This window comes from Bacillus rossius, chromosome 1 (genome assembly GCF_032445375.1).
Source record: "Bacillus rossius redtenbacheri isolate Brsri chromosome 1, Brsri_v3, whole genome shotgun sequence".
Lineage (NCBI taxonomy): Eukaryota > Metazoa > Arthropoda > Insecta > Phasmatodea > Bacillidae > Bacillus > Bacillus rossius.
Window position 1 is genome coordinate 368342038 of NC_086330.1, and position 21560 is coordinate 368363597.

General features: G+C 40.7%; 1 protein-coding gene across 2 annotated transcripts in view; it reads right to left on the reverse strand.

Annotated features, from left to right (window-relative positions):
* Positions 1-2701: 2701 nt before the first annotated feature.
* Positions 2702-21560, reverse strand: part of LOC134528415 (uncharacterized) — a 217300-nt gene continuing 198441 nt past the window's right edge. For both annotated transcript variants that reach the window (XM_063362015.1, XM_063362016.1), the window contains 4 exons: positions 13092-13229; positions 10263-10468; positions 7981-8161; positions 2702-4743 (listed from right to left, as the gene is read on the reverse strand). In XM_063362015.1, coding sequence (XP_063218085.1) covers positions 3584-4743; positions 7981-8161; positions 10263-10468; positions 13092-13229 — 1685 coding nt within the window. In that variant the 3' untranslated portion in view covers positions 2702-3583. The remainder of the gene's footprint in view (positions 4744-7980; positions 8162-10262; positions 10469-13091; positions 13230-21560) is intronic.

The following is a 21560-nucleotide window of genomic DNA, read 5'->3' on the forward strand; positions in this document are numbered from 1 at the left end:
TCCTCTCTCCTGAGCTTCTTTAACTATCTGCTCTTTCCACCTCATCCTTGGTCTTCCTTGGGGTCTCCTTCCTGTATACTACAACTCCATCATTTTACTAGGTTGCCTCTATTTTCCCATTCTCTAGACGTGGCCATACATCTCATTCAAGTCCTGCTCTTGCTTGCACCATTTCACTCCTGATCCTGTCTCGCCTCATAACTGACAACATATAACCTCATAAACTGTATACATATTTCTCTGATCTTCCCAGCATCTTCACTTATCTACAGTCCAAGTCTCTGCCCCATATGTGACTATGGGCACATAGTAGGTATTGTACAACACTTGTTTGCCTTTTAATGACTCCTTCTTTCTTACCAAATCTCTCACACACCTGTAGAATGCATCCTACTGTTGTCTACTCCTTACTGTTCTTCCTTACTTTGCCCCCTTCCTTCAACACACTTCCTAGATACTTAGGTTTCCACCTGTTTCAACTCAACACCATTTAATTAAATGCATCTCATTACTCCATTCTTGATCCTTGTCATGGCCATCAATTCACTCTTTTAAGTGTATCAACACAGTTGTGCTATGCACTATCTATACATATACACAGATAATGTGTAGTGTTGTTAGGTAGGAACAAAATACAATTGTCACTTCGTGAATATGGTATATAGATGTAGGAATGGTGTTATTTAGTTATCAGAGTTTAAATAATAAATAATTTCTCTATGGATATTTATGGCTTTGTAACTAAGTATATTCTGTTATTAAGTTTCAAAATTCATATATGGGCGCCACCTTTATGCACAACTTAAATTCCTTCATAGGTCAAGGTTAATGTCGTGTGGTACATAAGGGAAAAATGAAATATTCTCACACTTTAAAATCTTCACAAGGCATGAGAATAGACAACAGACGACTTGAAAACATAAAGGACACATACATATACACTGTAAAATGACAACATGGAAACATATGATTAATACCAATATTCTTTAATCAAATAAAATTATATTTATGTTTCTAGTTGGTCCAGTGGTATGCTATTCATGTTTTATAAAATTGCTGGATCTAGGTTGCACACATGATAACATAAAAACAAAAGTTCATATAGTTTCAAAATAATAATGTCTGTTGAAATCTCAAGTTATAATCGAAAAATTTGCGTGAGAAAATAATATTTATTTGCAGTGTTCTTTATTAAAATTGATTTTATATTCCGCGGCTGAACTCCATAAATAATTGCGGTAGAGCATCTTGAGACATCTGTCTCAGTTCACCTCTGGGTGTTTGAACAAAGTCAAGTGTAGAAACAGGATACGTGATTGTATTTTATAAAATGTTTATCTCAAAAAGTCCCTTAACGTGCTCAACAATGAAATGTAACATTTAAAAGTCCGTCGGCAATATTACGATGTATGTAGGTAGAAAACAGTTACATTAACATAGCATCATGATTCGGCTGTTTACTCACGGTAAATCACACCTGAATACACGTCAGTTATGACGTGCCCTAATTAAATAACATGTACTTTAGGCTTATACGATGTATTAAGCATCCTGGTTGTAGGATGATCTACCCAGCTATTTATCTTCGTTGATTTTTGAGGGGATTTAAACCCAGGCTATGTAGCCATCATCGCCGTTAATTCAAGACTCTTTACCGTTAATTCTGTAGTGACGCTTATCTTAAGTAACACCGCCGCTGATTGGCTGAAACACTAAGATTGTTGACTTAATTACACGTTCAAAATCACTCACAGACAATTAACAAAACAAATTAATACATCAAAATGCCTTAAATTTAAAATAGGATTTTCCAACAATGGAAATTCTGTTTTGCAAATTATAAATAAAAAGTTCAATTAGCCGTTTTAAGTCCAATGTTCCCTAGAGGGGTCTTGTTAATTGAGCTTCGGCGTCATTCAGATTACACCATAGAGAATGGTAGTTGCAGATACGTCCAAATACATAATCATAGAACAAAAAAATAAAATGTCAATAAATAATAATAATAATTAAAAATGTTATTTAAATAAAACAAAACACTTTCTGTGCGTAGGACAGTCATGTTTCAGCACACAGTTTGCAAAATTTGTACTATATGTCATCAAGCGATTAGATAAAAAAGGGAAATGTGGCGGACAATTTAAATGTATTATGGAGATAACATAGTGGAAATTGGAGAATTCTAACTACATCATTCGTTCAAACTAGAGGCAACATACAGTTAAGAAAACCATAATTTACTTATAATTTGCTATGTACAAATTGATTCGCAGCATTTTCCTGTCCCTAATTGCTACAATTTTACGCGAAAATTATTAAATGCATGCTAGACGACAGGGTATATTCTTTGGCTGCTGTATTTTTATCTGTGTGAAACACAATTTCTTACTCAAATGGCCACTTAGAATACGAGCACTAGATGTAATGTCTGCGATTAATGTGGGAGATTAAAAATACACAGAGCTAATAATACTATATATATAAATAATATAATGTATATATATTTAATTCTCTAAAGTAGAATAGATTTGAAAAGTTTTCAAATATAGTTATCCTATATATTGAAGTATTCGTTTTTGGCAGAATTTTGATTCCCTTGCTATTCATTGTCAATGCAAATTTTAACTGTTGCAACCATTCACATGCAACAAAATAATTAAGCCGACTACTTATTTCACCAAACTCAATGTAAAACACGTTGATGTTTGTTGTAGTTCACATGTGTGTATGTAGCTTTAGACTCAGGCAATAAGACAACTTTAAACTTTTTAAGTTCAGTAACTGATTTTAATGTCTCATTTCATGAAAATGCACAGGTAATAATACTTACAATATAGCAAATTTATGAAAATACAGAATAATTGCATTAAAAAATGGGTCAGCTTTTCATGAAAGTACACAAAAATAAAACATAACATGTTAAGACATACCACAGAGGGATTTAGGAATTAAATTTGTAAAGTCTGCTGTATTGAGTATGCAATAATAATTGATATTGGAAATAATACCAAACTATTAAGACCTTCAACACTGGCAAAAAAAAAAAAATATTACAACATTATTTTAGAAGTATGTTAGTTAAAAATGTCTTTATGTTTAATGACTGTAAAAATTTTTTTTATCATGATAATAGATAAATGTTTGTTCATTTAATTTTTTTATGAATCATGGCACAAGAATTATTGAAAATGACCCAAAAAAATGAAAACACATAATGCAATGTTGCAATCGTTAAATGTTTATTTATCATCAATTTTTATTCTGTAAACAAGTATTCGTTCAGCTCGAGCACCAGCAGAAAAATATAATCAATACTAATTTATATTATATTTACAATCTTCAGTTCACAATTTTTTTTTTTAAGTTGCAAGAAACTGTTCGTTTGCTGTCCAATGCAGACAAATGGAATTTAAATTGACACGTTTTCAACTTCCAGTTTTATGGTTAGTTTCTGTAGCATTTTTTTTTTTTACAGAACTCACATGTTCGCTGACCATTTGTTTCGCAAAATGCGCGGGGTCAAGACAAAGAATGTCTCCGTGAACGCACTGCCTGCTGAGACAGACCTGGCCGCACACAATCATCAGCAAACGGTGTCGTACGCGGGTTCCTCCTCTTGTGTCAGAGTGTCGAGGCGGGCAACTGCGTTCAGATAGGCGGCCTCGTTCCCTCCTTCAAGCTGCACGTAGTAGAAGTCGTCCGTCGGCGTGTCGACGTTCGTCTTCGAGCGCAGGCACAGGTACTTGAACTTGTGCTTGTTGTTGCTGCTGCTGTTGCTGACGTTGCCGGGCCGGGTGTTGACCTCGGGGCTGTCGCAGATCTCTGCGTAGATGTTCTCGTCCTCGCGGTCCGGCGGGCCGCAGACGGCGTCCGCCACGCGGCCGTACGGGATCTCCTCGCCCGGGGTCTTCAAGATGGCGGGCAGGTCGCGGCTCTGGATGTCCGCGGCGGACGCCATCAGCCTCGCCTGCCGCAGCTGCCGCGTCAGCGCGCTGATCACCGACGAGTGCTGCCGCAGCTTCTCCTGCTGCTGGCGCGACCTCTGGGTGCGCAGCAGCTGCTCGTCGCTGAGCGCGCGGCCTAGCGGTTCGCGCGCCAACAGGGAGATGGCGCGCGGGTCGCTCAGCGTCCTCTCCAGCGGCGAGATGGCGCGCGCGTCGCCCGGGCGGAGCGGTTCCATGCTTCCTCCAGAGATGGCGCGCGCGTCGCCTGGGCGCAGCAGCTCCGCGCTGCCTCCAGAGATGGCGCGCGCGTCGCCTGGGCGCAGCAGCTCCGCGCTGCCTCCAGAGATGGCGCGCGCGTCACCCGACCCGTACGCGACGACACCCAGCAGTTCGCACGGTGGGCCCGACATGGTAGGCACATCTCCGTGCGGCTTGGGCGTGTACATGAAGGATGAGGACTTCTTGGTGATGGTGCGCGACTTGGAGCGGTCCCGGGGCGCCTTCTTGGGCTGTTGGATCGTCGAGGGAGGGAAGATGTGGTGCGTGACCTTGATCTGGCGGCGCCACGCGTCGCCGCGGTCGCGGCAGAAGCACAGCGCCGCCTGCAGGACCTGCGACTTGAAGAGGCGCGACTCGGAGTCATGGTGGAACAAGGGCCTGGAGAGCAGGAAGCGGGAGTCGGCGTCCATCTCCAGCAGCTGGGGCTGCGTCGCGCCGCTGGGCCTAGTGGTAAGGTCTTGGGGCAGCGTACACACCAGGATCACGTCCTCCTCCTGGTAGTGCTCCAGAAGCAGCGTCCCTGAAACACCAGCCACTAGGTGAGCATCACATACTCCTCAAGATAGTGCTCTAGAAACAGCATGCCTGAAACACCAGCCACTACGTGAGCATCACATCCTCCTCAAGGTAGTGCTCTAGAAACAGCGTACTTGAAACACCAGCCACTAGGTCAGCATCACATACTCCTCAAGGTGGTAAGTACACTAGAAACAGCGCCCCTGTAACACTAGCTGCTGGCTCAGAACACGGGCTTCGCTACAGTTGGTTCAGGCTTATGTCAACACTTTTGAAATCAACAGTTGTATCACTACCTACCTATAAACTGCGACCGAAAGAAAGTTTTCACACTATAGTAAACATGCAGCTTGGTTAGAAGCACATCATTTAAAGTATTACCTTGAACTAAACATTTAATTCATCGTTCTAATTTTTGAATTGATGGCTGATAAAAATGCAATGTGAACTTTTCACTGTGTGACACATGATTACAGGTCTCTAGGCTTATGACAATAAAGTTTAATTGTATGGCAGAAAGTTACTGAAAGTAGTTCTTAAACAGGAATTCCAAAATTGTTCATTTAAGTGTGAACACAGTCATGTTCATCCCTAATCTGTTGTATTCAATCCCTGCCAATATTTATTTTTAATATTTAACCACAGCTTGCAGTAAAGCATATGTATTAGATGCATGAAGCGACAGGGCATGCGAAACAGCCTTGCAAAGTTGTTGAAGCCAGAGTTTGTGGACCAGGGTAGCTGTTGGAACTTGTACACATCCACATGGAGTAATCTGCTAGTTCCTCCCTGCAGTCACAAGCCTGAGCCTGTTCAGAATATCAGACTGTAAGACGATATAAAAGTTTGGAAGGATATATGTGGCCTGTCATGCCAAAGAATTAGGATAAATGTCTAAAGACTGAAATTATTGCAAAACAAAACATAGGATCGTAACAGTACATTAACAATTGTTAACTAAACATGACAAACGATATCACCACTGAATAGGCCATACTTTGGAATTTGTCTCTTCAGCACTAGAAAGACCAAGGTCAATGGTGATCGCCTTAAATTCGTTCCTAAAGTTACATCCAGTTTGGCAGATGAGGACTTCGATAGTGTTTAAGTGTTTAATGTGTTTTAACAGGCGAAATTTATATTCTTAGAAGTAATGTAACGATAAACGATCGAAAAAAATGAGTACGAGAATGTAAAAATTTGATTTTCCTTCAAGATTCATTGCGTTTATATGTTAGCCTCTCTGTACCCTCCTCCACCAAAATTAAATTACTTCCTAAAGCTCATGAGACGTCACGGATGGTGCATACCGACTCATGATCTGCTCAAACATAAATTATGACCTTGGCTATGATAAGTAAAATATCTAATTACCATCAGTGTCCCAGCCCCAGTTTGATACGATGGATTTTATGATCAGGCGAAGAGGTAAGTGACCTTTCGAAATTCTCTTGATTTATGTTCAGCGCGTAGGATTTTCTTGGAAGGGTCTTTTGAAGGAGGCGAGACAAACAAAAAAACGACAACGACTTGAACCTTGCGCAAAGTCAAGGTCGTAAAGGAAGAGAACCCTCGAGGTGAGTTGTTCGTATTTCCATGCCATAACAGTGTATTACATAAAATTGACGGGTGCAGGTTCCAGTCGTCGAGATACGTGGAAGCAACGCGAGGTCACGTTCCGGGACTCCTCCGGCGACCGAGACCTTCCTAGAAGACACAGCTGGGAGGTCCTCTCGTCGCCTTGCGTGGGGGCGTGCCCGATCAAACGTGAAGCACAGTGTGGGCCTGTTACAAGTCGGACTGCCCATGCGTCACGCCTAGAGTTTCGGAGAAAGTGTTCGGCGGACCCACGCATGCGTGCTTTCCTTTCCTAGCGCCGCTCCGAAGCAGAAGAAACACACTTCTCTAAAGTTTTGTACACACAGACCCCGCAAGCAGGCTGTCTTCGAACATGTGCATCTATTTCATGATCAGATGGTCATATAAACATTGATTTTTCAATAGTTTCAGAAGACCTGATTCCAGTAATAACACTCTGAAGAATTAAATGCCCAAACCCTGGTAGGGAGTCCGGTAGGAAAATAAACGCAACTGAGCAGAAGCAGGCAATTGCACAGAAACGATTTTAATTATGTTAAAATATGATCTCAACACAATTACGGGACTGCCCCGGACTGGATCATTCACAATTTCAATACAGACGAGCTCAACAGCATCATTGCATCCCAAATATACTGACCAGTGTGTCACCAAATGACTCAACAGCAAAGGGTGGGCATTGGCTAGTAAGTAAGTATTGCTTGGTACATTTTACTTTCAGGCTAGAAAAGATAGTGTCCCGCATATACTCGAGAATTTTTTTGTTCTTTTTTTTTCTGTTACCTTTTCTTCGCATCGTCTACACAATTAAAATATGTTTTTACCGTAAACAAACACTCACATACCCCAATAGTATAAGTACATTATGTCTACTTGCAGTATTTTTCATCTGTTTAAAATTTTTTATTATGTTAGATCTTAAAAGGTGGAAAAAAGCAAAATATGGGTGGGTGCAACATGGCGCCAAGTAAAGAGATTATGTCTACCTGATTCAGGCGTTGAGGTTTCATCTGTTAGCGACAAAATGGTGCCATGTGTTGAGGTTATGTCTGCCGGTGACAAGATATGTCTGCTAATGACAAGATGGCGCCTTGTTTTGAGGTTATTTAAGCCAGAGGCAATATGGCACCGCGAGTAGAGGTTATATCTGCCAGAGGCAATGTGTAATAGTTTGTAGAGGTTATGTCACAGGATGGCGCTGTGTGTTGAGGATATGTCAGCTAGAGGCAAAATGGATCCACGTTTTGAAGCTATGTCAAACAGAGGTAATATGGAGCCATGTTATGAGGTTATGCCATCAAGAGGCAAGATGTAGCCACTTGTTGAGGTTATGTCTACAGTGACATGTAGAGGTTATGTTTGTTATTGTGGAGATGGATCTACATGCTGAGTTTGTGTCTACCTGTGACAAGATGGCACCGTGTGTTGAGGTTATGCCAGCAAGAGGCAAGATGTAGTCACTTGTTGAGGTTATGTCTACGGTGACATGTAGAGGTTATGTTTGTCAGTGTGAAGATGGATCTACATGCCAGTGACAAGATGGCGCCTGGTGTTGAGGTTATGTCAGCCAGAGGAAAGATTGAGCCACCTGTATAGGTTATGTCAGCCGGGGGCAAGACGCTGTCGGGCAGCGGTGTCGCACCTGTGAAGGCCTGCGGGCGCGGCGCGGGAAGGGCGCCCGACACCAGGTGCACCTTGAGCGGCAGGCGGTAGTCGGCCAGCAGCTGCGGCACCTGGTACAGCATGCGGAGGTCGTCGGGCTCATCCGGCCCGCAGCTCACGGCATAGAACTGGCCCGTCGTGCTCAGCGGGATGAACACGATCTGCAACCCGCCAAGCCCCGAGCCGTCAACACTCTCCTCTCTGAGCTCTCGGTGAGCAACTCTCGGCTGCTCTCATCTCAATTATACATCACCCCGGTACAATGCGGGGACCTGCGGTATAGTGGCGTAGCAAGCGGGTGGCAGAGATGGCCCCCGTCAGGGGCGCCGGTGCAGGAGGGGGCACCGCCGCGACGGGTTCGCGTTACTGAACACCCCCCCCCCCAACTCTTTTAATTCAAGAGGGGGCGCCATTTTCAATTCTGGCCAGTGGCGCCAGTCACTTTAGCTACGTCACTGCATGCGGAATCCACGCTACTGTTTAATGACTATACATATATGCAGCTGTACACTTTAATGAAGAACCATTGAATAATGCCAAGGGCACACATTTTTAGCAAAAAATCTGAGCTTTAAAGGGGGTTAGGCCTTGACATCTTGCAATTTAAAAAATTTCGATACTACTTGCTATAAAGATTCCAAGCTATTTTGTTTTGTTTGGTATGGCCATAGGACTTAGCTTTGGCTACTTGTTGAAGTCAACACTTGTCAACTGGTGTGATTACTATGACAGTTGTAGTCGCCCGCGTGAAATAATAAAATTTTTTCCTGGGGCACTGACAGACTAGAGACTTTTAGTCGCAACAATGCACAGAAGGTTTGGGCGATATGATTTATGCCTTGACATGATAAACTTTGGGATGCATACTTCAAAATTAGTATTATAGCTTAAAGTTGGAAACAATCCAAGATGGCGAGGCCTACAACGTAGCATGCCCGCTCCAGTGTTGTCTTCCTTGTGATTGGCGGCCGTCTGCAAGATAAACTATTGCCTCGTTTTGAAGGGCCACTCAGAACGTGTTTACTTCCGCACAGAACTGCTGTGATTTGTGTGCCCAAAGTGGACAAGTAGGATACTTGAAATAAATTCGACCGATCACGAAGCACAGGACAATGCTATAGTGTTTTAACACAGCTAGTCTCGAAACCATTTCGCGAAAAATGCATGCTCCTATTATTGGTGCGTTCGACACAACTTGAAGGGCAAGAAACCAAATTGCAAAATTATTTCAATGACGTGACCCAATCAAGTGCAATACGGATATAAGGTAAAATGTGACGGCATCCTAAATGAGCAAACAACAACGACCTGACTATGTACAGGTGTGTATAGAGTCTACACTGGTTCTGGAATATGAAAGAAAAATTTGCAGATTATACAAATAGGCCATTTCGAGATTAGATGTACAAATGTTCACACACTATAGCAAAGGCTGTGTTTCGGGATTGGTCGAATTTTCCTCAGTCGGTACACCAACTTGTATAGTGAAAAGTAGACTTTTAAGGTAGATTGAAAGCAGTAAAACACAAGCTAGCTTTTACGTTATATTCCCTGTCAACAATAGTGGTTCTGTGCAAATTACGGAAATAATACTAACGTCTCGTCAATTTTGAGGACCTTGCCGACGGAAGAAGTGCGATAAAAGGAACAGAATGCACCGGTGGCCAGCGGGAGTGTCTCGAGAAAACACGCCTGCCACACATTCCTCTTGCAAAAAAATAAATTCATGTTTTGAACCCACCGGAAATCGAACCCGGATGACCTTGGTTGGAGGACAGAGATCTGACCAGTTTATTGCTAATTTTTATCACCAACGACTGAGCCACTTTCTCCCCTTTTATGAATTATTATTAGGGGGGTCATGTACTTTGGTTGGCTGAGTATATATCAGTAGGGGCATGCAGATTTCGCGAAAAGATCTGAACACTTATCAGACTGCAACAAGGTATACCCGCGCCTGTGATTTCTTCCTTGTGTTTGGCGGTCGTCTGTGAGAGAAGTCGTTGCCTTATTTGACCGAGCCACTCAGGACGCGTTTGCTTCCGCACTGAATCACTGTGATCGGTGTTGTTACAATCGATGTGCACCTGGGAGAAACTCTCCCAATCACGAAACACAGACAATGCTAGAGTGTTTTAACATGCATCTAGTCCCGAAATCTTTTCGCGAAATCGCCTATGTATCAGGTGTGAGCGCACCAGCGGGGGAGCGAGCTCGTCCCGAACAGGGCAGACGGCGGCGGCCCTCGGAGGGAGTAGGTACCTGGTTCTTGTGGTTGACGCACTGCGCGTACTTGGCGGGCGCCTGGGCGCGGCCGAGGGACGCCAGCGACAGCCGCCTCTGGGGCGCCCTGGCGCGGTGCACGTCCTCGAAGACGCCGACGAGCCGCACCACCTGGCCGGCGCCCAGCGTCGTCTTGGCGTACTGCAGCCGGCGCCGCGACAGCCCGGCGTCCTTGTGCAGCGCGTCTGCGGGCGAGCGCGTGACTTAGTGAGCGGACACAACTGGCATACCAAACAATACCATCTTTATTCTGCAGCGTAACAGAACGGATAATTCATTTCTGGTAAATGTTACACCGTTTTAAGCGGAAATATGGAACATCGCCCATGGCGTATTCCTAGAGACCGGAAAAATTCGCGAATTCATTTCGCGATATGCTAAAATACAAATTGTTGTACCTCAGTGCTGCCTCTGCTATTGGCAGGTACCTGCCAAAATTCGCGGATTCATTGACCTCTAGGATAGACTCCACAGTTCTTTAAATACTCGCGGAAATGACACCTGTTCATTGGCTACTGACGCGTGAGACGTCTCAACTAGGCTGTCCTGTGCACGACGAGAAGACTGCGCGCCAGTCCAGAGGAGACACCGCGCTAGAAGCACCAGCGAGCGTCGCGCTTATCATCCCGCCTCACTAACACACATACACCCTTGACGAGGCGGGCCCCTTAAGGGCGTATGTCCCGTTCCAGGTCATGATTTTAGATTTATATTAATCACTGATCAACTTTTAGACATTTTCAATCGTTTAACTTTCACGAAATGAAAAATATATATAGTTGCATACTTTTTGCATAATTAGCTACCAAAGTTACATTTTTAACCTTTTTGGGTTGTACAAATAAGGAGAATTTAATTTATTGCAGAACTGAAACTTTTTAGGATTAACTGCTATGCCACTGGCTACTTCAAGAAATGGTTTGCATTTATTTCAGAAAATATAAATTAATTTTACCTGACATTTCAAAATTCTCAAAATTTGTATGATCTTGACAGCCAAGAAACATGAAATGAGTTTTTGTGATAGAAATGCAAACCATTTCTTGAAGTAGCCAGTGGCATTGCAGTTAATCCTAAAAAGTTTCAGTTCTGCAATAAATTAAATTCTCGTTATTTGTACAACTCAAAAAGGTTAAAAATGTAACTTTGGCAGCTAATTATGCAAAAAGTATGCAACTATATATATTTTTCATTTCGTGAAAGTTAAACGATTGAAAATGTCTAAAAGTTGATCAGTGATTAATATTAATCTAAAATCATGACCTGGAACGGGACATACGCCCTTAAGCGACGACACGCAGGTGAATCCGCCGTGAAACCAGAACCAAACAGAAGGCCGGTCGTCGTGAACCTCGCCGCGAGACCTCGGGGCGTGTCCCCGGAGCTGTCGGGGGGAGGTGGGCGTGGCTTCACGACAGCATCCGTCAGCATCCCTGACGTCACGCTCAGTAAATATCCCGCGACCCCACACAGCCGGTTCGTTGGTTCCTGACTTGTGGCGGCGGAGCCTCTCAACTGGGCTGTCCGTGATTCCAGAATTCTTTGGTTGAGGGATTTTTCTCATTGGTCCAGAGCCCTCCAGATGAACTGTGATCCAATGGCAGAAGCAGTTCAAAAGGACGTGCATTTGAATTTTAGTTTGTCATGAAATCAACCCGCGAATTTTCCCGGTCTCTACGTTATGTAGAGTTGCAAACATTTCTCCGAAAGATTAGTGGCTGCTAATAATTTCTAATATACTTGACAACTAGTTTCCATTTCACTGCTTGTGGAATAAAAACACTGTGCGTCCTACCGACAGGCTATCTTTCAAATTAAAACACTAGGAAAAGACGGTTGTTAACGTTACACGTATGAGAGGACAAGAACTTCCGTTGGCTCTGCTGGCTGTTTGACATACGCTGTGTGACTATTGACCAATCAAAGCTACCTAGTTTTAAAACAAACCACTTGACTCATGTGCAGGACAAGGTAATGAGACTTTCTGCCATATTAATTAGAGATGTTTGCTGGTCCTCCACCAGTATAAATATTTGCCGTATTCTTACATACCTTGGAAAAATTTTGCGGATTCATTATAAAGCCCGATTTTCTCTTGGCATAGTGGCGTGTGTTAAGGAGTAAAACACAAACAACTGACGTTAAACGTAAACAACATTTGAGGTTAGCAACTGATACCGTAGTGGTTTAGTTTTGTTAATCTGTGTTTTTTTTTTTGCTTGCTATGGCAATCTAGTGACAACACAAAATTTAATACTCAATTTTTAATTTTTTTAAATTATTTTAAAGGGGCCCCCGAAATCAGGGTGCCCCAACAAAAAAAAAAACATCATTTAAGGGTCCCGCCTCGTCAGGGGTGTATGTGTGTTATTGAGGCGGGATGATAAGCGCGACGTTCTATGGTACTTCTAGAGCGGTATAATCTTCAAGCGCAAGGCTCTGAACTGACGCGCAGTCTTCACTTCGTCACAAGATAACTGTGAAATTTGAGCGGTGACCGTAACATTATATGGCCGAGATATGAAGATTGAGGTGTAATGCAAGTCCCTTAAGTGATTTCAAGAATATGTACTGGTTGTTTAACGCCTAAATTGGCGCGTGGCTTCTGTTTGTAGATAAAAGTCAGTTGTATCAGCGTTTTTTTGGTAATTCACCAAAAAATGGGGTATCAAATACTTTCTCATCGGGCAAACTTTCCGGCTTCACTCACGTTCATGAGCACCGCGTGTCTGTGCCCACGAGAGAGAGAAAGAGAGAGCGAGAGAGAGAGAGAGAGAGAGAGAGAGAGAGAGAGATGGTGGCTCGCACCTTTGCCGTCGTTGAGCTTGTAGGCGGCCAGCTCCAGCTTGGTGAGGAATGCCGTCACGTGGTTGGCCACCAGTTGCTCCAGGCAGGAGTAGCACTGCGCCGTCAGCTGTCCCTTGGCTGTCACCAGGGAGAACCAGCCTGCAACACAAAGTCCTCACGCTCACACACCCACACTCGCGCACACTGCTTCACACATTTTCACGAAGAACCCTCGTTACAAAGCATCCAGGGATATTCATTTAAATTACGGTTTATCTTACGTTTAAGAGGCCTATACAGACAGGGCGCAACTCCGCCAGCGGGTTCTGCGCTTACGACATCGTGCAAGGTGGGCGGGACAAAGCTGGAAGGAGGAGACGTGGATTGGTTATCTTGGCGGCGCGTCACTTCGACTGGGAGGCGGAGTGGGGAAAACACTTTCCACCCCGCCGGCATTCCAGCTTACAGTGTCTTTTAGGACAGATCGCGGTGTTCCGTACCCGCTATCGCTCTGTCCTCGAGTCTCGTGTTGTCGCGGTGTCGAGTTACCTTCGAGGCACAGTTATTTACTATACGTCAGTGGATAAAGGCCGCACTTGGCGTTGTGTTGAGCGCATTGCCCACCAACCTCCCAATTCTCTCCCCCGGCCAGGTTATTTACACTAGACAAGACTATTGGCTGGAGTATTTCTTCTCAGAGATCTCTCATTTTCCATGCTTTCGGAGCTGCGCCGAACTTTCATTGCAAGTTCTATGGAGCTGTCAAAACTACGCAACTCATCCATATAAAGAATCAAATGCATTTTACGTTATACTTAACCAAAAATATTACATATTTTAATATCATAGTTGAAAATATGTAGGCCTACATGTTACCTAGTCAAAAATAATGCATGCATAGCATAGCAAGTGCGCATACCTACGCATAAACAACACAGGTACGCATACGCGGACACATGCACACTTCCTTGCTGGGAGATTTTTCGTTTGTAGTTTTAAACCTTGCTGACTAAGAAATTAAAATTGATTTGTGCCAATTATTGGCAAGCAATGATTTACTTAAATAATTAAGTTGTGACTTATTGAGTTATATAATAATTCAGTTATACACTTGGGTCTGGTTACCCTTCAAGTTTTGTGCTATTACGTTTCCACCAGCAACAAAGTAATGAGATTACCATCAAATAAAGAATAATATTTTTCAAATTTTCAATTTTATACTATGTACGAAAATAGTTATATTATTGCTGGGTTTCAGAAATAACTCATAAATAGTTTACATGATTTTTCACCCTTCCGGTATATTTTTTTTTACAATTTCTTTCATCATAAAATACGTATTAGATTTAAATGTACGTACTAAACTACAATTTATCATACGAATACAAACGAATCTAAGCATGCACTGATGCAACAATGAGTCAACAAACATTCGTACATAAAAATATGTTAGTTTCAACAACAGGTTGAAATGCATCTCTTAGCTCAACGAAGTCATATAACATAGTCACAGGTACTATTTGTTGCTGCAAATTGTATTTGAAGTTTGCAAAATTACGGAACTAGTTGTCTAAGTCATCCGAAACGTGGTAACGTTATGAGGCAAAAATCGTAATTTTGTTCACCCGGACTTTCCCCATTCTTTAACATGAAATGAGTATACAGGAAGATGTGTGGCGTTTACGGTGAGTGACTAGTGTTCACAGTTTTTATTCCAAACGTACACAAACAGTTTTTTTTTTGTAATAATGACGCGATTACTCAGCATGTCATATCATGTATTTGTAACTCTTTATTCCGTTAGAAATAGAATCTTTGCACCATTGTCAATATCAATAATTAGTGATTTAAAAAAAAGTATGGTAAGGATAATATGTGCCAAAATGCATTTTCAATACGGCACAGAATCATGTTATTTTTTCTACCTTATATTTTGTACATGTTTAGATTGTTTACAATTTGCTATTTAAAATATTTGTATGCATGTCCACCCAATAACTGTTCAGAAAATAACAATCATCGATTTATCTGTACAAATTATTTTTGGCTTTTCTGAAGAAAAAAAAGTTAATGCATGAAGTTGTACAAATACATCTTCTTTAATGAAATATAATTGAATTTTAACACATTTACACACCACAAAGACAAAAAACATATGAGTTTATGGATACGCAGTTGAGTACATTTAGATGGTCTGCTTTTACAAGCATAATTTAACAGCGCACTGAGTTTATATTTTATTATATAATAATGTTATATCGCAATAAATACTTTAAGAAAATATACATATTATATTCCCCCATTTTTTAAGAAGCTACGCTACATAGGTAATTAATGAGCAGCTGAACAAGTCTTGACAGCAGCAAATTTTTTTCTTGCTCTTTTTTCAATAGCGTCAATAATGTATGGAGGGTCTCGAATTTCCATGCTCCTCGTATGCCTAGGGTCCACCAGTTCTGGCAAAATGCAGTTATAATAGAATTTTGTAAGATGTGGTTCCATCTCTTGTTTCCAACAATTGTCATCCCTTTCAATTCGAAATATTGCCATCTCTTTTTCCACTGATGTCCAAACACCAAAAATGCAATATTCCCTCTCTGAAATGCGAAGCTGTGCCTGAACTTGATAAAAATATGATTTTTTTTTTCTTTCCCAGTTTCAGTTCATCTCCTTCGAAACTCAGATATCGGATGTTCCCTTGTTTAACTGCTGCAGTAACATCTTTTCCAATTGCAGATTATGGACACTTGACTTCTGCAAGACCCTATTCTCCAATAACACCATCCGGAGTGGCACCCAAGAAAGGCAATTCCTTGTCAATGAAGAGTTCACTTTTTCCAACCTTAATTCCTTCTTGTTTTTCTAGTTGTTCTATAGCTATCACCTCAAAATTTTTACCATGGTAAATTGCAGGCACATTCAAAATATCGGAGGTATAAACAATACTGCGAACTAAGTTCACGCAGCTTGTTGATGCACGTCTACGACAGACGTTCCCGAAATTAGAAGCCGTTAGAATTTTTCTACGTGTTTAAAGCCATTTTCCGCTTCCTGCCTGGAGAATTGTGTCTGTCTCTAACTGTTGATGGTCCTATTGTGTTAGTTGTAACCTACTGAGGAAAGCATGTTTCTGTTCCTCAAATGTTTCTGGATCCATGTCAGGCTGTTGACATTGAGGACCATAGTCCTTTTCTCCATAGGTTTTGGTGAGAGATTTTTTTGGCTGTTTTTGTTGATGATAATTTGTGCGTTTTTTTTTTAATTCCCGTCTTCGAAGTTCCCGCCTTCTGAATTCTAATCTTTTTGAAATTTTATTCGGACTTATACCCTTGAACATGCTTTTTTGTAACACATATTGTGGTGTTTTTGTATTGTGTGCTATTACAGCATCAGCACATCTCCCTTGATAAGATCGTTTCGTGGCACTCTTTTTCCTCCGGAAAATTTCGCAATTATTGAATTGAATTGTTCGACTTTGTTGCTATCTACATCATGTATGAGGCTTCAAGAATGAGCAGCTAAATACTGACATTCTTTATAAATATGAGACCACAAAGAATTTTTTCTAACTCTGGGACAATGTTTGACTCGCCGTCTTTTCGACCATCGCAGAAGTAACCTAAAGTACTGCAATTTTTGTGCTCACCAAAAACGTGGCTCGGACCATTTTCAATATCGCATTTCAACTGTGAAACTTTAACTTGATCGGTGCCCTGTGACTTTCTGTAAGCGATTGCTTTTTGCAATCCAATGGATAGTTTACTCATTTTTATATAAACTATTTTCCTCAGAATGGTAGTCCCAAGATTAGCATTTTCACTCGCAGAAATAATTTTCTTCCTGTAATTGCGGAGCAGATGATTCCTGCATTCTATCTTCTCAACAGTAAGAGTGTTATATGGCCTAGCTTCCAGAATTTTCTTGTATACACTGCTGTCACCATCGGCTATAATTTTGGCATACTTTATGTTGTAGTTAAACTCTTTTTGAATCCTTCTACTATTATTTTGGCTTCCATGTTACTTGAGCTACCTTCGTGGTTTTTATAGCAATCGTGTGAAGGGATAGATTCGTTATTTTTCTCTCGAGCGCAAACATAGCACTATTTGTTTGCAACTGCCTTGAACAAAACTTTCTTTTTGTTTGCAACTCCAGAAAGTGCATCGTATTTACATTTGTAGGAGCGTTTGCACCAACAGCCATCGACAACAATAGTAATGAGGGGAATGTTATGCTCGTCAACTTCATCATTGGCTCTCGCTAATTCAGCTTCTTCGCGTGCAGCCTCTTCCATTTTTTCTGAAGCTGCTTTTCCCCGGCCATTACAGCTAACATCGTGATGTTTGGAATAAGTTGCTGGTGCCATGCAAGGCACGCCTTTTGCTGCACATAATTCTTGTAATTGAGAATACCTTGCCCCAATGCCCATAACTCCACCAACAGCCCTTGAATTCATATCCATAACTGAATTATCTTCCATATTATGCGTAGGAACACAGAGTCATGTTGTACATAATACAAAAAAATACAATAATAGATAAAAAAATTCTTTCGAATTTTTTTTATTACACACATATTTGCAAGAGTACACCCAAACGATTCATTATGCTGACTTGCTTCCGTGAGTATTTGTAAGTACGACATATCTACAAATCAGACACCGTATAACACTTCTTCAGTTTTCTCTTCTTCATTTGAAAACACTCTTTCGCCCTGAGAACAGCTAGTTGGTGAGGATGTGGATGTTTGCTGCTTTTGGAGTACCAAACCGTTGTCTTCCTTTACATGTTCAATATATTCATCCAAATGTTTATATTTTCTTGGAATAATGAATAAACTGTTCGGCTGAAACAATCCATAAATACATTATTTTTGAATAACTTATATCTATTAATGTACCTAAAATCATGTTATATTTCTATGTCCATAAAATATGTAGGTATATATTATTGTTTCTCAAGTTACGAATAAAACAGGAGTATTGATAGCAGTAAAAGTACTTATAGTAGCTGTAGTATTTTTAATAGTTTTTTGTCCAATGTATGATGCATAATTTGAAAAGTCTTGCTACAATATAAATATTTTTAGTGCTTAAGTCAATGCTGTTTATGTTTTAACTGGGGATGGTGTATCACTTTTAAGTAAGGTCAATAAAAGATGTTGTCTATTGTCACTAAATGGGGTTAAGATTTTTTACTGTCTTCATTTTTTAGCCCTGTTTTTAGTGAAATTTCTGATTAAAAAACATTTATGTAGTTTGAGTAGTTGTGTAATTTTTCAATTGAAGTATATTCGTAAAGTTAAATTATAACTTAACTGTAATTTTTTTAACAGGTCAATATATTTAAAAGCAATATCATTGTCATTCAGCTAACCTGATTGCTTGTCACTGAATTGTTGATACATCTACTGTCTACAGTTGGCTCATTCCTGTCCACCAGCTCGTATGGAATGTCAATGGCTCCTTCGGTGGTTGACCAGAAAGAACATCCTGCTTCCATCTCAAATAGTTTCAGAGGCGGTTGCATTTCTATGTAAGACATGGCTGTAGAGCTGAAAGAGCCACATTACAGTAGCAATAACATTTAACTATTTATATTGATTTATTTAGATAGAAATATAGTTTCGAAAGAATGTCTAGTTTCGTGTAATAGTATAACTACCCGACCGTGTGCAAATTATACGAAATAATTAAAGTAAATTTTTTTTCAGGAAATAGTTGAAGAAAGAAAAATAGCATGTATTAAAAACGCTTTGTAATTAACTTATTTCTAAAGTGGGCTAAGGGACTTACATACACTGCCCATCTTCATTGTGCAGGACATTGGCTACAGAGTAGTTATTCTCTTCATCTGATGTGTCATTTTCTCTTGAAGAAATTTCTTGTGCCGTTTTTACTCCCTGGCTGCCAAGGTGACATCGTGAGTCTCTGCCTTCCGGAACTTGATAACTGCAGCTATAAAATTTAAATTTTTTCCTGCAATGCATAAAATTTATCCTTTTTTAATACCTAGACTTCTTTATTTTTTGTGCAATAAATGACCTTACACTGAACAGACCAAAAATCTTATGTATATTTTGGCCAAACCATATTTGTTAAATTAATAGAACTGGTTGTGTTGCCGATCTTACTTTCTCTAAATTAATAACTTAGATTTGTTTTAAATAATATGTAAACAGTTACTCAATTTGCCGGATAGCTTTCTTCATAGTACACTACTTCATGCACTCCGGATGTTATTTCGTTTTCAATCAGTGCTTGATGTCTGCAGTGATCTTGATAGGCTCTGGTTTTCCAATTCTTCATTGACATTGTTTTGTTTAGGTATAGTTTTTTTCCTGTGAATAAATTGATAATTCAGTGCCAAATAAAAAAATGTACACATATGTTATACACATTTTAAAGGTTAATACTACAACGTTAATACACACATATTATATGCTTCGACAGTGAGGAGCCAGAGTTTGTTTCCCCCCTCCCCCTCCCCCTTCCCAACAGGGAGCTCAGCCTGTCAAAACTTATAACTTATGGATGCATTACATATCATAAACATACATATTTAACCTATATATTTTAAATAAACTTTTCAATATGCGATTGTTCATCTAAGATAACTCAATATTATGGTCGGGAAGGTGTTGGAGGTGAGAGATCACAAGGTAAGTTTCGACTACGCAGGCTAATGAACGCCATATGTATTTTGTATGACATATTACAAAACAAACTGACCTTTGACTCCAGTATGCTTTGAGATCAGTAGCTTTATTTTTCTTTCTTGTTGGAGAAATATAAGGATTTCCTGCGAACACATGTGCTTATCGCGATATCCGATACCCCGACGCGCTGATAAGGCGACCGAGCAGCCGTCAGACGAACTTCCCCTCCGCTGCCTTCACAGCAGCCGCTAGCCCCACTCCTCGGCTCCAGACGCCGGCTGAAGAATACGCCGCGCGAGGGAGACACTTCCCGGCAGAATAAATGTGCCGAAATGCATTTCGTCGTAGAAGAATTCTGGGCGTTTTTCAGCGGTGACCTATGTATGTTTTTACACCATTTTAATCAACGATTAATACTCTATCGGTGTGTGTGTCTACTTTTTTTGTGTGCATTACACACGATACATAAAACAGCTGCGTAAAACCACACATTCGGAAATATTTTTACCTATGTTACGAATTTTAAAAAGCATTATAAAAATTATAGATCGACCCATTCATCCTTTCCCTATACATACAAAAAACATGACAATTTTATCTGTAATGGAAAGCTGCAGATTCTTCTTAACAAAAGGCCCTACAATCATGCCCTGAACACTGTCTGTATAGGCCTCTTAACGGGTGCCGAGCTCACTTACTTTGAACATGAATCAAACATGATTATATTATCTTTGAAAGATTTGTGCAATGGGAGTGCATGACTTGATGTAAACTTTTGTACATACGCCATTGCTAAGCACTTTTTCTGTAGAAGAAAACTAAAAAATACCCAAAAGAAAAAAACACAAATTAAGCAAAAAATGGCTTTTGTCAACAGGATATAAACACCACATAATATTCCATAACAGGAATATGGTCAACAAACAAAGAAAAACAAAGAAAAATGTGAGTTTTTTTCGTTCTCTTAGTCAATTTTTCTTTGTTTTTCTTTGTTTGTTGACCATATTCCTGTTACGGAATATTATGTGGTGTTTATATCCTGTTGACAACAGTAATCTTTTGCTTAATTTGTGTTTTTTTGTCTTTTGGGTATGTTTTAGTTTTCTTCTACAGAAAAAGTGCTTAGCAATGGCGTATGTCCAAAAGCTTACATCAAGTCAAACATAATTATCTTATTATAATAATAAAATATAGAATAAAAAGATTTGAGTCTACAGCAAAACCCCATACTTTTTTTTCTTCCGCGTGGGTGCTTGCCTTGTGCAGGCACAACGTAACACAGATGTCGAGAGTCGGAATCAAACGTAGTTTCGACGAAGATCCACTTATCTGAGATTACGAGGAGCTCTTCGTTCAATGAATTCTTCGTTGAAAATTCCGTTAATTAACTGTAATTCCTAACAGTGCTCGCAGGTCCGCTACAGCGCTCTCAACACCAGACTGTACTTCTGCAAACGAATACAATCAAGAATGCGACGGCCGTTACCATGAATTCGAAGAGACCATAACTAACAATGCGACGGCTGTTTCCAATAAGACGAAGAGAGTACCATCAATAATGTATGGCCGTTGCCATGCAGACTAAGAGAGCATATTAAAAAATGCGAAGGCTATTGTCACGGCGATGAAGTGAGCACCATCAATAATGCAACGACCGTTGCAATGGAGACAAAGAGATCACCATCTACATTGCGACGCCCATTGCCATGGAGAAAAAGAGAGCACCATCAATAATGCAACGGCCATTGCTATGATGACAAAGAGAGCACCATCTACAAGGCGACGCCATGGAGATGAAGAAAGCACATCAATAATGCAACGGCCGTTGCAATG